Consider the following 15264-nt stretch of genomic DNA (forward strand, 5'->3'; position numbering starts at 1 on the left):
TAATGCTATTTTTCTAATGTACTGTGTCTAGCTACTACAAGTGGTTTGCTAGTGAAGGTAATCGGACAGGAATGTACTCTGAGGCAACAGCAGAAACCACAGAGCAGTTTACCAGAACACAGGATGACGCATGAGAAACAAAAACATCCAAATGTGCTCGTAGAACAGGTGTCACAGAGCTCCACCTTGAGGTTAAGTTAGTTTTACTGGCTTTGTTCATAATTTAAAAAAAAAAAAAAAAAAAGTAGTGGCTTCTTTGTCTGTAAATATGCTACATATGTTTATTAGGCATACATTTCTGTGAGGGATCACTTTGACTTAAGGATTTATTGCTATTTGCCAGTTGAGATTAGAAAGCAGGTAACTATTAATTCATAATCCAACATGAAAAGCACTTAAAAGTACATTTTTAAAGGATCAAGGAAATGTATGATACAACACAAAGTTGTTTGCAGTCCCTTGTTGCTACACAGTTAATTCAATTTATTGTAGAATAAAATACTTTAGAGAAAGACCAATATTCAGTCAATATTTTTCACTCGCAGCAAACAGAACAAGTGGACATAAATATCAGATTTTTATTTTTTTATCCATAATTTATACAATCTTTAAATTATTTTTTCATTTTACAAGTTGCATTAATTGTCATGCCAATGTTACGCCGCAGGTTGCATAGACCAACATCTGAAAACCTTCTTATGTCACACTTTGGGTCTATCAAACATGTTCTCTATTAAACCTAAAACGTTAGCTAGCAAGGAAAGAATTAAAGTGCAGACACAAGTGAACTCTCAGTTAGAAATACTGTTCATGATTGAAGATCCATTTGCTGAGGCAGATGATGCAGTGCATCAAAGCAGATACTTTACAAACTGACCTAAATCCCCACAATGGAGCTGACGAGGCGCTGTTGAAATTATTGAGTTAAGATCCTGTGTGCCGTGTAGCAACTCAACAAAGCTCCAACCTGAGAAGTGATGGGTGAGGTCCATTAATCCACCAGATTCAATAAAGTAAATGGCCTGTTGAATCGTTTTAGAATTTGTAAATCCCAGCAAATGTTATATTCTCACTGCATTGTGGGACAGGTCAAAAGGACAGACAATAAGACAACAGCAATTTGATATTGGGTGCAAGCTATTCTGCAGTAAAACAGAATGGAAGCAGCTTTAAAACACTGCTGTTAAGGATGGATACGTTTAACATTATTCTCCCGGATAAAAGGCACCCAGTACGACAAACTGCAAAAACATCTTTCAGGACAATGTCGAGCAGTCTTTACACAACTATCATTGCAAAACAGCAGTTGACAAACCCAAGGTGTGTTGCAAATCACAATCAGATGTCTTTGTAAAACATGACATGATAACACAAGGCATAACTGAGAACTCTTCAGTCTTAATGCAGGTTTACACAATCTACATAGACTGTCCAAGTAGCGAGCAATAGCTCAAGTGACTTCCTGTTAACGAACAAATACGATACATGCTGTGCAAACAGCAACAGGAAAAATAAACTTTTCGGCTCAATTTCAGATTTGGTCATATTGCTTTTCTCCCACCCCACACCCCCACACCCAGAAACTCAGTCCACACTTCAGGTCAACAAAGGGTTTTTCTGGCCGCCCGGGCCAAGTTACCTCCAAAACCATTGAGGAGGTCGCACTGCTCCAGCTCGTCATACCGCCCGCTTCGCAGAAAGCAGAGCACTGTGGTTTTGCACGTCTCCTTGCAGGGCTCCGACACGTGTCCCTTATGTCTGAAGTACCAGAACTTCTGGAAGACCCGGTCATCATTGACAAAGGTCCGCATCAGCCCGTCACAGTCAGAAGGGAACAGACTGGTAAGACCATAGGCCTTGGTGGCACGGTATAACAGTGTCCATTTGGGGTTCTGTTCTGGCTTACTTGACACTCCTGGACTGTGGTTGACCTCTGTGAGATTGAGCACGTAGGTTTCGTGGTCGAGCACCAGCCGAGAGCTGCCTTGGTAATTCCCATCCACATAGTAGACACGGTAACCTGGAAAGAGAAAAATAGTGAATTTTTATTGAAGATGTGTGTTGCTTCTGAATTGCTGGGAGACCAAGTTTATGAACTCACCTGGGTTAAGATTAACATAAGTAGTAACACTGGGCGCAATGAAAGCCACTCCCAGTGGACGGGCCATGGTTGCCTCATCATAAAACATTTGGAACTCATCCAGATGTGTATGGCCAAAAAACTGTCCAGTAATTGTACTTTCATATCTGGGAAAAACAAAACAGAGGACGTTTTAAAAAAAAAAAAAAAAACAGAACATTTTATAACTGGTCATATTGCTCCCCCAGTTGGTAGATTGCAAAAACTCAGGCTGACACATAAAGCAACAACAGTCTGCATATTCATTAACTAGAGCAGACACAACATCAATCTGACCCTGCAAAAAAAATAAAAAATAAAAAAGGAAAACACAAGTGTTGCCAATAATAAGTCAGCCACACACTAGATTCATATTATGAATCTTGTTTAATAATTAGGGATCCTACATATTTAAAGAGCAGAGAAACAGCATAAACAGCCATTAGAAACATCTGGTGGGCTGACTTTGCCCTGCAGGCCCCACTTTGGGCAGGCCTGGTTTAAATGATGAGTGTAGCTACCTGTTGACAATGTGATAGTAGTTCCAGCTCCAGCTGCCAAGACATAGGCCAGGTGGAATGTGACCAATGATATGTACCTAAATAAAGGAGGAAATGACACCAATCAAAATATATTTTTTTTATTGCTGCCTTATGCTCAGTACCAGTTGCTAGAGAGAAGTAACATAAGAAAGCCATAGTCATTATCCAGATTTAGCAAAAAGCAAAGGGCTAAGGTGGGACGTTAACTGGACCCAACGTCTTCGGTCATCTTTTATTTTAACTGCTGTACTCACCTTTTCTCCCTTGTCCTCGCTGGCCTGAAGAATATGGACCAGCCACTGTAGCTGGTTAGCAGGATCGGTAGAGTTCACCATCAGCCAGAAGTTTTCTCGAGCACAGAAGTTCATGTTGAGGGATACCAACCTTAGGCCAGGCTGAATTTCCATTGTGTAGAATCCTCCATATCTGAAATTACACCCAAAGACATAGTTGAAGATTTAAGAAAGTGAAATTCAGCTCTGAGGTACCCATCAAAATGTCCAAACTCTACATGGGGAACAGTCTTATGGCAAATGTGACCACTTCTGTTCACAAACAGAGGGATGTGAAATACAAGGTGAAACTGCAAGCACAAACACAGTTCCTACTTTAAGATCTAAAACAAACTCTTTGCTTAACTTTTATTTAACAATAGCACTGGTATCTTATCTACAGTTTGGCCTGACCTGCAAAACAATGTCAACACAAAATACACATTCAGATATAATAAAAAACATCAATATCAAGAACCTCAAAGTCTTCAAAGCTTGCTCTGGTAACCATGGTGCCCATTCCTCTGCCATTGTATCGTACAGCCAGGCGCAGGATCGGTTGCCATGAACAAAGGGTGGTGGGAAGCTGTTCACTGGCGTACTCTCGTGGTTCCCCACAGCAGGGTAAACTGTCACATTAGGTCCCAGGTGTCTGGACAGAAGACAGGAGGAAGAGGTGAGAGTCAATAGCTGTTTGGACCATATCCAGGTAACACATGACAAACATCTGACTCCTACCATGTTGATAACACTCAGGGTGTTTTTCCTACTGCTTTGGTCAGAGTACAAGGTCAATTTGAGCTTAAATTAGAGCAACTGCATTATTCAGATCCAATAGCAGCTGTCAAGCTATTCTACTGCAACTACTCTGACAGCTAAGTGGTTGCTGGTAAAATAATAGCTAGACTATGCATCCACACTTTTATGTGTCAAAGGAGCAATTATGGTTTTATCTTTATGTCAAAACAAACTCAAAGTTAAAAAGAAAAATTACTTGTGAATGAGCCTGGAGATTACTGTAAGCTCTGACAGCTGTTGTTTCCTGGTCTGAGACCAAACATTGTGTGCTGGTATGTCTCCGGTCCAGTAGACCCAGTCCCATGGTCCAGCTTTGGCTGCATTTTCCAGGAGGTTCTCCACTGTCCGGAGAGGCAGGTCACACTTACTGTAGGTTCCCCAGTACCCAGCCTCCCGCCGCCTCCAACTGGGAGAGTTCGAGTCTTTGCGACAACACAAGGGGTCCTTGCAGTCGGCGGCACTGCCGGCTACATACTCCTGTTGGGGGAGAAAATCATTTTTAAAAGCAGTTAAAAAAGCAGTTTAAAAGCAGCATCGTACTTTTTTCTGCTTAGTCATTCCAAATTTCCTGTGGAAACTAGAACATCTTTTAAATAAATCATTAACTTCAACCTTGTGTGGAGGGCATGACCTCAACACGAGATTGCAATCCTTGAACTGGAACACTGTCCACTGTCAATATGAAATTTTGATAGACAAAACTTTGAGGCACTACAAAAACTGAAAAAGAGAGGGATATAGTTAGATTTTCTCACATCAAACTGGGTACCAGAACTTGCTGCAGGGTGATTATTTTGGTTCAGTTCTGCAACGGCACACACATACCTGGTCCCAGTGGATATCTGTTAGAAACAGGACCCTGCTCTGCGGAGAACCGGGTTTGGGAGGAGAGGGTGGTGTAACAGGGGGCTTAGGGATCTTTGGCAAGGTGATGTTCCAGGGAGCGTAGATGTCAAATTTGCCGCAAGAAGCGCCCACCAGCAGGGCACACGCTTCAGTGGGCCACAGCAAGGACTCCTGCAGAGCTCGGATGAAGTCATCCCTGAACAACTCCGTTATATCTCGACACACCTGCTCATCAGCCAGATGGAGACGGATACACGCCTCACGTACTGCACGTGCCACTCGCTCCTCATTTGCATCACTCTAGGAGAGACAACAAAGACATAACAGGATTAGAATAAATACAATTCAATGTAAAGATTGACCTTCAGAGGCTTTAGGCATGATGCTTCAATGACTGTCACAACCTCAAACTTCCTGAAAAACCAGTGAGACTGAAATCTATCGGAAATCTGTCTAAGATTTTAAACTTACTAGATAATATAACACTTGTTATGCACAAGTCACACAGTCTTGGGTGGGTGCAGCACTGAAGTGTGACATTTTCATTTTGGATTTGAACAATAAAAGTAAATCTGGCCAGTTTAGAAAACGTATTTATGAAGTCAACAGCTGTAGCTATTGGATGGCAAGAGCAACTGAGGTCAAACAAAAAAGAGATGAACATGTCTCGAGCATGTTTTTGTGCCAATTCAGCTATAAACACCAGGACATTTAAAAATAGAGAAGAAGTTGTCAAGGGGCAGAACAAGAACTGGGCCTTAGTGTCACATGCCTCAAATTGTTTTTGCAAACTTGAGTAAACTTACCAGTAACCTAACTGTACCCGTATCACAATTTCAAACACATTTTAAATTCAACATTTTCAAATTGAGAGAAGACACTCATGAAGGTTAAAATTTTTAGTTTGTGTTTAAACAGTTTAATTTTAAAAGGCTGTGTTGTGGCTGTAGTCTGTGGAGACTTCATTTCCCCTGTTTGTCCACTAATTATATTTCTGTTCTGCTTATAACCAGTTCCTTCCTGGACTGAAATGTGGTCCAACTGGTTGGTTACAGCTTGTCTCAACTTAATCATTTAAAACGTGGATCTCTATATAATGTACAGTTTAGGGGACACTGCACCAGTATCCTCTCTAGCCTGACAGTTTCAAACATTACCAGAAGGGCGATATCGAGGATGGTGAAGACAGCTTTGCAGAGGGGACAGGTGATATTTCTCCAGTTGAATCCGACCCCTGGACGACTGAAATGCTTCATGAACACCAGCTTGGGCTGCTCTGGGGTCTGTGCTGGGTGGCAGGACCCTAACAGCGGCCACATCAGAACCAGAGTGCAGGTTATCAGCCCAAGGGAGGGCAGGAGGATGGGGAGCCTCATTGTTCTGGCAGCAGGTGTCCTCCGAGGACTGTTTAATGGCAGCCTCTGTGAGGGGACACGAACAAACAGACAAGGAAGTAACACTCAGTGCTGTTCAACTTCAGAATAAATGCCTCACACCCACAAACACATTTCAGCAAGAGGGAACAAACTTCGACTTTAAACCAGACAACAGCCGGCTAACAAAATGGCTAGCTAGCTTCTCTTAGGCGCGGTACCTCTAAAGATGCAGTCCGGAGGGTCGTCGTCGTCTTCCGGGTGTGGTGAACACAGGCGGATCAGGGGCTTCAACGCAGTCCTGCTTCAACTTCCACAAAGTGTAGTGAAACAAGGTCGACGAGCCCTTCCGTCTGAGTGCTCGTCGGTCTGCAGTTCACAGCTTGTTATGGTGTGAACAAAAAGTCAGCTGACTCGTCACGTGCCAGAGCTTTCCCCCCCTTTCTTTCTTTCTTTCTTTCTTGCGAGCAAGTTGTAACCCTGTATATATACCTTCAATGATTGTTACTCAAACTGCAGCTGTCTATCACTTAGTCGAGTGGTGATTGCACAAGGAGAATGCATTGACTTTAGAGGTGTTTTTTTGTTTTGTTTTCCCATGTTGCCAGTCTATGATTGTGACCATGGTACTTCTGCTCTCATGGTTTCACAGCAGGGACTACCTTAATGCTGCTCAGTCAAATGAACCATGATAAAGTTATGCCCACTCCCATAAACACCCAGATTAATATAAATCCATCAGAGAAATGTCCTGTTATAATCACAGACTGTATAGTTAAACAAGTTTATACATAGCTGACTCTTACTAATGAATTTAAGTTGCAAAGATATTAAATTATACATGTTCATGCAGAAATCTGAAACCATGGCATGTGAGCTGAGCTACAGGGGTCGCTATTGACAGTAGTAGCTAAAAAAAAATAAAACATCTTGCTGGAGCTTTCAGCCCCATCTTGTGGCCTTCATCAGTCGAGAGCTGGGGCAACAACTAACTCACATCTGGATCATCTCCATGACAACTAGTCTGCTAAAGAAAGCCACAGCATTTGGTTGAATACTCTCATCAGCAAGCAGACCTCATTCTAGGACTGTTTGGTAAACTAATGTGAACATTAAAGGAAGATGGAATAAAAAAAAAAAACCAAGGGTTTGTCATAAATATAAAACATTTATTGCATCTGTAATCGCTAGTGTGTATAAAAGCATTGTTTCTGTACACATTTCTTTGGATGGGTTTCTGTCTGACTCATCACTGAACATAATCCATACTGGATTCAAAAGTTTTGCCAATATTTCAGTGAAGTTTCAGCCATAATAAAAGAGCAACACAGTCAGGCAAAAGAACATTTATACCTCAAATTTAAATTATACAAGAAAAGCAATATAATACTTATTGTTTGAATTGTGTAGCTGAAGTGGTCTCTGACATTATTTACAGTGGTTTAGCAGATACATGATTGAAGTGAAGATACAGAGTGGTTTGATGATTAAAAAACAAACAAACATAGTAACAGGACTATTGCTGAGAAGGCGTTCACTTGTCTTGCATCTTCTCCAGGATGGGGACGATCATGTCGAACTTAGGTCTCTTGGCCGGGTCTTCGTTCATACACAGCCTCATCAGCTTACAAATATGAGGCGATATCCCTGGTGGAATGGTTGGCCGAAGACCTTCGAGAGCCACCTGAGCGTGGAGGGAGCAATATATTGGTTGGTAGAGGTTGCTATAGAAACCTGTCAAAGCCTCTGTATGTCTTAGAGGCGTGGTGCCACATTTCCAAGAGATACAGGGATGCGGACGTGAACCTACAGTATAAGCCTGTGGGTAGATAAATACTTACCTTCATGCCTATCTCCATTTGTGAGAGGTCAGCAAAGGGGACCTCTCTGGTAACCAGCTCCCACAGTAACACAGCGAAGCTCCACATGTCGGCAGATCTTCGGTTGATGTCTTCAGGCCTCTTCTGCAGGGCTGGCAGCAAAACAGGGACAAGGAAAAACCGTTAACAACACCAGATTACTCATGGGGTTTGTTTGTATTCTGTGCCATGGGCAACATAGCAGATAAACAGTATGACTACCACTAAACTGGGATTAAATTATACAGTACAGTGTGTTCCTTGCTGAATGACTCATAAAGTATAAAGAGGCATTATGGGAGGAGGAAGTAGGCAGCGGAATGGAGCATAACAAGGAGTGAAAAAAGGAACAAATACCTTCAGGGGCCATCCATGCTGGAGAGTACATACGACCAGGACACTGGAAGGAGAACTTAGCATCCGCCATGCTTACTCTGGCTGTCATGTCCTCATCAATCTACAAATTAATCACATCATCAAGCATCTGGGGGGTCAGTGAGTCACAGCATCACCCTAATTTTGTGCGATCATAGTGGTGACAATAGACTCTTTTAGTTTATAATTGTGGTTTCTTATACACTAGTGGTCAAAGAGAGTAGAACAGTGTCTTACCATGACATGCTTACTGTTGAGGTAAAGCCGTGAAACCATTGGTTCCAAGGTATGGAGGAAAGCCATGCCACTGGCAATGTCCAACGCAAACTTCACCGCTTGGCTTTGGTCGACCACCAGAGCTGAGGAAGCGTAAGAAGAAAGAGGAGAATAGGAGACAAGGAGGCAAAAGTAATGATGTCTGTGCGATGTCCTCCATCTACAGGTACAGAAGCAATCCTCAGACATAGTGCTTCGGGGCTTTCCATCTTATACATGTACATAAACCTAAATGACTTACTAGTGCCCTGGTGGAGTATGTTGAACAGGGATCCGTATGGCATGTAGTGGGTAATGATGATGGGCTGAGGGGATGGAGGTGACTGACAGGCCCCAAGAACAGGCAGAATGTTTGGATGAGAAAAGATCCTATGGAGACACGACAGAAAGAGAGAGGTGTCTAAATGCCCTTTTTTTTTTTTTTTTTAAAAGAAGGATAAAAAATAAATAATGATATATTCTTTGAACAGGGAGGTCTTTTCTTTTCTCAGATGATAAGGAATTACTAAATTCACAGTTGGGAATGTCCTAAAAGCTTGTTCTGCCTGAAGAAAACACCTCACAAATCCATGTTCTTATACACAACTGCATCATCTGTGGCCCTTTAAAGGTTAAGCTGAGCTATAGTTTTTACTATTTCATTATCCGAAGCTCTTTTCATTTTTGCAGTACATGCCAGATGATAAGTTGCCTCAGAATTTTTCAGCATACTTGTCCCAAGTACTTTTATGTGTGCTTCAGTTCTTTGAAATAGGGCAAGAACTGAAGCCAACATGAAAGCAGGCTGCCAAGCTCTTCCAATTGCACACACTCACTCACATTCTTTAAATTGGCCTGCTCAAAGGTTTTCCTCACTTTTGTCCTATTATGGTTTTGTTGTGAGTTTTTCTGTCACCTGAGTGTCTGAAGTTGGTGGTAATAATAAAGGTTAGGGAACATACAAATATGCCTTCATTAATGTTGGATTTTGCTTGCTTGATTTACACTTTTTGGTATTATGTAATTTTATTCTCTGATTTATTTTGATTAATTAGATCTATGTAGGTTATTTCTGTGTAAATTCCTGCTTTTGAGTTGTTCCCTTAGGATAAACAGCCATAAATATGTCAGTAATGACATATTCTGAATGCAGAGGTCCTCTTCAGGGGCCCTGCTCAACCTGTCTTAACACGTTTGTACTGGCTCACCGAAATCCTCTCGAAATCCGTACATACTTCAAATTTCTCTTTATAATGGATTTCATGTTTACTGTGATGGAGGGAGGTTTGTGGAATTAGTTTTTCATATTGTAGAACGGAACACATCACTTAGTAAAAAGCTGCCAACAACTACTTCACCACCACACTAACCAAAACCCATTTCCATGACCTCTAAAAATAAAAACTCATCTTACTGTTGCACAAGAATCCCTGCACCAGAAGTTTTCTGCAACCACTGACCTCAATCGCCAACCAATCAATCACATCCATCCTCACGTTAGCACTGCCTTTACCAATCCAATAGCTCAGAGACCAATTAACTAAATGAAATCTGACCAGACACCACTAGAAATACTGTTGTTACTTTTTCAGTGTTGTGTGGATTACCTGAGTTTCGGGTGCTCCTCGTTGAAGTCTCTGCTCTTCCTGGTGGTCCAGTCTCTCACCTGCAGCACCTTCACTATAATCTCATCCCCTTGCCACCGACCCTGCCATAACTGCAGACACAGCACATAGTCTATTAAACGTCTGGAGAGCTGAAAAAATATGAAGTATTAAGTGCAACTGACCTCTCCAGACTGGTTCTCATTGATCTTTGCCAGAAGCGAAAGCTGCTTGTAATCAATACCAGCCTGCTTGTTGAGGGTACCATTACCTGAAAGAGCCAAAACATGAATAATCAAACAAACGTCCGGATTGATGATTTTGATATGATGAAATGAACTCTTTTTATGAAATGAACTCACGAGGTCGTGTACGCATGGTGCCTTTCCAGAAAGTTTCCTTATAGGGGACTTTGGTCATACTCTGGCCCATTTTCTCTGCCTTTTCTATAAAAAAAAAAAGCAACAACGCAAAAATAAATTGGTGGTGCCTTTTTATTTTGCAAACATAATGATTTTCTTTACATAGGAAATAACCTGTTAGTGTGGTAAATGTCCACAAATGACCTCTGACCTTGAAGCAGCTGTCTTAGGTGAGGCTTGGCCTTGTCCAGGGGTGTCTGTCCATATCTGTTACATACACACACCTGAGCACCACTGGTCACCAAGTCCTAAGGAAGGGTGAAACTAGGTTATGCACAGATTAGATTTTAAGCAAATTTAAAAGCACAGACACTTGGAGCAGTTGGCTCTCCGGTGCTTAACAAAAAAAGCACTGTAGAGGCAGTTTCTCCCCAGAAGAGGTATTTTCAGCCAACACATTGTGCCAGAAGAAGTGGAGTGTCTGTGGGTGTATTGTACTGTACCTCTGCCACTTCGTCTTGGCCCCAGAAGCAGGCGTAATGGAGTGGTGTGTTTCCATGCTCGTTGACTGTATTGGGGTCTGCTTTGCACTGAATCAGCTAGCATTCACAAGTCAGAACGTGTCAGAATTGAATAACAAAAGTAAACAAGTATTCAGTGTAAACAACGCATGGAACAGGTCCAGTTGTAGCCACATTATATCTGAGTGTGTGTACCTTAGCCACAATGTCTCTATGCCCATGACTGGAGGCAAGATGCAGTGGGGTATCATCTCCGCGGTTCATCACATTAATACGTGCGCCTCTCATGATGAGCATGTCAACAACACCGCTCCTCCCTTCCCTGCATGCCCAGTGGAGGGGGCTGAAGCCGTGGTCGTCACTAAAACAACAATACATATTTAAGCTGTGATAACTAAAAAGTCTAATTAGAATGTTTTTTTATCAGATAAAGACATACTTGTTCCCTTGAAGCATGTGTAGGAGGGTGCTGATGCGCTCCTAACAACTCTGAGCATACACCAGCTGACAAAACACTTTCTATGTGATTTTCTCTTTGACACATAGCCACCCAGGTTCTTACACCCGCTACCTACCAGTCTTTATTTAGACTTAAGCACATGCTTCCCCGTGCTGTCGGCAGCCTAAACCCATATGACGGCTGACCTAGTGATAAATATGTCTGCACAAGCTGGAATGCCTGCTAACATACGCGAAGACGCAAAACACACAGACAGCACACATAGCACTGCTGCTGTTACCAGGAGCCAACCTATCACCTACGTGTGACTGGCCCCTTCACCCGAGCAACTCCCTTTACCCAAAGGCAGCTGCCAGGGCTTCTCGCAACTCCATGCAAAGCCACAAACTCTGCACTCCATTTAACAATAAACCTCAGGAGGGCTTGTATAGCCTGTAGGAAATAGCTGCAGTACTAGCTTACACTGAGGTGAAATAACAGTTAATCACATTCTCTGTCAATTCTGGCCCAGCAATGTGGACAGACAGTTCATAGTTTGACCAGCCCTGTGTACTATAAAAAGTAACGGGGGGGGGGGACGACTCAGGAATGACAGAGCGGAAAATACACAGTGGAATCCTCAGCTACACATTCTCTTCAAGTCTCTCTCACTGTTTTCCCTTGTCTCTTCCTGTGTCACTCACTCAAACACACCCGGGGCCCTGGGGGAGATCTGTAATTGCATTTAATGTAAGTCTCGCTTAATTTTTGCATTTAAAAAAATGGGAGGGTGAAAAGTATTTCAGTTCACATTAACAACACATTTTCCCAACAACATATGTCACTTTATAAGAAAAAAACAAAGCTGGTTCACACACAGTTGAGCTTCTTCAGAGTAACAGCCAAAAGAAAAAAGGCCTCCAGCTTAATGACTGGTCTCTCAGATGTTTATGCAGGGCTGCAGCTAGCTGCCTGAGAAGCTCTGTCAGCGAGGGCCTGGCCCTGTATGGAGTTGAACAGAGGAAATGGCCTTGTCTGTTGCGTGGTTGGCCAGCAGCTCTGCAGCCCTCAAAGTCAACGTCAACAAACTGCACATATATGGCCTGGCCCAAGAATGAGATAACCAAGGTCTTTAGCAGTGAGGTCTTCTGGCTCCTTTCTAGCAAGGAAACTATGTAAACCGGCTGAAGTCATCTGTATGTCCTCTAGGAATCTAACAGGGATGCGACTCATGACCATTATAAACTCATCTACTGCTTATATTTTAGATACATTTGTTATTTTTTTAATTAAAAACATCAGCATTAACATGTCACAAATTGTTCCCAGAGAACAGGGTGACATCTTTTGGCTGACCAACAGTATAGATCCCCAAATATTCAGTTTAACTGTGATTATCACATGTGCTATTGATTAAATTGTCTGTCAGTCTCACTACTATAACCTAAAGTCAGTCTGTGCTTTTCAGTCTAGTGGAGGATGAGTTGTAGACTATATTCTGAAGTCTGAGTCATTTATGTCACTGCACAACCTCCCTAAATCACCCACTGCTTTTATACACACACACACACACACACACACACACACACACACACACACACACACACAATTTTGGGGGATGACATCATAAAGAGAGAAATCCAAGAAGAAAATGGGGGAAAAAAGCTTAAACTGGACTGGAATTACCAAAGCTGGGTCATGCTCAGCAACATGTGGAGTTGCAGGGAGAGCACAATATGGAAACTATTTGACCACCTCTAATGTGCCAAGGATTGCTTTGTATGCAGACACACACACACAGAGCAGCAGAATCACCTCCTATACCAAATGTGGTACACTCGCTACAAGGTTCATTCCAATCATTAGAAGGCCGTACTCAATTTGTTATTGCACAGAAGATAAAGGCAGTCCCCTTCAAAGCTTTATGTATCTGAGCGAAAGTGTGTGCAGATATATCCGCTCACCCCAAGTTGAGGTCATTCTCTGTGTTGTCCAACCACAGACGAACGGCCACAGAGTTCCCTTCTCGACACTGTGTGAAGATGTCATCCATGGTTATACTGAGGGCTGCCTCTCTAGACTGGTTGCTCTTTCAGTCTCTGTTGAGATCAGGAACATGTAGCCTATCTCATCAAGTTGCAGTGAGGAAACACTGGAGGCAGAATTAGATAAAAAAAAGATGAAAACTAAGAGTAAGAAAAGGATACGTGAAATAAAACTGATGTTCAAATACCTAAACAAAATGATAAAACAGATTAAGGTGTGTTAATAAATAAACACACGAAGTAAAAAGAGTAATAGAAAGAAAAAGGATTATAATTTAGAAACAGAAACAGGGTAAAAGGTAAATGTCCATAATGAGAAATGAATGTGTGATGTGAAAAACACTATTCCCTCAGGACTTCTTTTATGGTAGAAGTATATTCCTAAACATTCATTTTAACTGTAGACCAATCTTTAAGCCCTTAGTTTGAGAAATACTGTACACAATGTACACAATGTGCTGCACAAAGACACACAAACAGCCGGCCAGAGTCTAAATAAAATTAAAGTACACAAATAGCTCCACATTCCCCCATTTCCCTTTGGCTTTATCTTCCTGCGTTGAATCGGATGGGCTGGCCTATTGGATCAAATCTATTGTTAAAAAAAAGTCAAAGTGAAGTTGGACATCCACAACAAGAACTCCCCAGCCACAATGGAAACAACACTGTTAAACATACAAAACGGTCTCAAAAAGCCGCTTACCAGCTGCTAATCGATCGATTTCTCGTCTTGTTTCTTTTTTCTTTTTTTTTTCCCCCACCGAAAGTCGGCCGTCTCCTCCAAGTTAAGAGCAGAGAATAGTCGGTCTGAGTCCACGCCCCGCTCCTCCGAGCTGATGTGGGCTACTGGTGAGAAGTTAGAGGAGCTCTGCTACTGGCAGCACTGTCCCGGGACACTCACAAAACAGCGCCCCTTGCTGGAGCTATTGCACTGACGCTTACAACGAAAATGACGAGGTCAGGTGAGGTGGCACCGTGGCACAGGGGATATGGGCAGTTTTTAAATTGTATTTATATAAAATAGCGCAACGTAACTTCATGGATTTACTCAAGTGCTGTACTTTTACTTTACTACATTTGTCAGACAGCTTTAGTTTCTAGTCACTTTTCAGATTACATATGTTTGTTTAGGGGGACCGTTGAGAATTGATGGGAAATAGAGAGAGGGGCTAACACACAGCAAGGGGCCACAGGTCAGTCTCGAACCCATGGCCGCTGCAGCAAGGACTCAGCTTTGGTACCTGGAGCAGCTCTACCAGGTGAGCTATAGAGTGTCCCACAGCTTTATATTCTTGTATTAGCCAGAACATGCATCGTCAAACAGCTGCACTCAGAAACTGCTTTTCTGAGCTCATTTTACAGATACACGGTTCCCACAGGAGGCAGCAATGTCACACACACAATGATCTTATACAATACATTGCTGTAGATTAAACTACACAACAGTAAATAAAGGGCTTCGAATTAGCTCAACATTAAACAACTACAGCAATGAAATGCAGCATACATATTAATGCAGCAGTAATATTACTAAAAAAATCATACATATAAAACACTGATAAGGACCTCTGCAAAAATAGTATTTACTTTTGATAATTTGGGTACATTTTGCTGATAATACTTACACACTTTTACTTAAATAAGGTTTTCATTGCAGGACTTGTGCTTGTTGTGTAGCATGGGGTAGCTACTTAGGTAAAGGTTAAGTAAAGTAAACATTTCTTCCACCACTGTTTATTAATCTTTCATCTTTCAAAGTAATTTGCCATGAGAGAGAATGCATTCATATGATCAATTAGTTAATATAAGAAGATAGTACGTGTTTGATGAGGATCCCTTACACTTGTTTATTTA

General features: G+C 42.0%; 2 protein-coding genes across 3 annotated transcripts; both read right to left on the minus strand.

The window, feature by feature from the left end:
- Window positions 1–564: 564 nt before the first annotated feature.
- Window positions 565–6364, minus strand: smpd1 (sphingomyelin phosphodiesterase 1). Its single transcript, XM_051400889.1, has 9 exons — window positions 6172–6364; window positions 5735–5998; window positions 4557–4877; window positions 3928–4208; window positions 3412–3585; window positions 2916–3087; window positions 2641–2717; window positions 2102–2247; window positions 565–2020 (listed from the first exon to the last, which is right to left on the minus strand). Exons 2-9 carry the CDS (start codon window positions 5951–5953, stop codon window positions 1602–1604), a joined length of 1809 nt encoding a protein of 602 aa, XP_051256849.1. The 5' UTR covers window positions 5954–5998; window positions 6172–6364; the 3' UTR covers window positions 565–1601.
- Window positions 6365–7098: 734 nt separating this feature from the next.
- ilk (integrin-linked kinase) lies at window positions 7099–14282 on the minus strand. 2 transcript variants are annotated; one of them, XM_051400591.1, is made up of 13 exons: window positions 14114–14282; window positions 13330–13517; window positions 11122–11287; window positions 10909–11004; window positions 10617–10713; window positions 10406–10489; window positions 10229–10314; window positions 10047–10156; window positions 8702–8829; window positions 8422–8543; window positions 8167–8266; window positions 7792–7922; window positions 7099–7634 (listed from the first exon to the last, which is right to left on the minus strand). In XM_051400591.1, the coding sequence occupies exons 2-13, from the start codon at window positions 13416–13418 to the stop codon at window positions 7485–7487; spliced, it is 1359 nt and encodes a 452-aa protein (XP_051256551.1). In that variant the 5' UTR covers window positions 13419–13517; window positions 14114–14282; the 3' UTR covers window positions 7099–7484. The 2 variants fall into 2 exon arrangements, with proteins under 2 accessions (XP_051256551.1, XP_051256552.1); XM_051400592.1 differs by having other exon boundaries at window positions 13330–13464; window positions 14114–14266.
- Between the last annotated feature and the right edge of the window lie 982 nt (window positions 14283–15264).

The sequence above is a fragment of the Dicentrarchus labrax genome, unplaced genomic scaffold (assembly GCF_905237075.1).
Source record: "Dicentrarchus labrax unplaced genomic scaffold, dlabrax2021, whole genome shotgun sequence".
Taxonomy (NCBI): domain Eukaryota; kingdom Metazoa; phylum Chordata; class Actinopteri; family Moronidae; genus Dicentrarchus; species Dicentrarchus labrax.

What these genes read in the sequence shown, in the direction of transcription:
- ilk (XM_051400591.1), bottom strand. Translation starts at nt 13,418, where the DNA reads ATGGATGACATCTTCACACAGTGTCGAGAAGGGAACTCTGTGGCCGTT. An exon ending in CCTAAGACAGCTGCTTCAAG is followed by an intron (nt 10,490 to 10,616) that starts GTCAGAGGTCAT and finishes TTTTTTTTATAG; the next exon opens with AAAAGGCAGAGAAAATGGGC. An exon ending in AAATGGAGATAGGCATGAAG is followed by an intron (nt 7,635 to 7,791) that starts GTAAGTATTTAT and finishes CTCCACGCTCAG; the next exon opens with GTGGCTCTCGAAGGTCTTCG.
- smpd1 (XM_051400889.1), bottom strand. Translation starts at nt 5,953, where the DNA reads ATGAGGCTCCCCATCCTCCTGCCCTCCCTTGGGCTGATAACCTGCACT. An exon ending in ATCTCCAGGCTCATTCACAA is followed by an intron (nt 3,586 to 3,927) that starts GTAATTTTTCTT and finishes TCTTCTGTCCAG; the next exon opens with ACACCTGGGACCTAATGTGA. An exon ending in CAAGCTTTGAAGACTTTGAG is followed by an intron (nt 3,088 to 3,411) that starts GTTCTTGATATT and finishes GTGTAATTTCAG; the next exon opens with ATATGGAGGATTCTACACAA.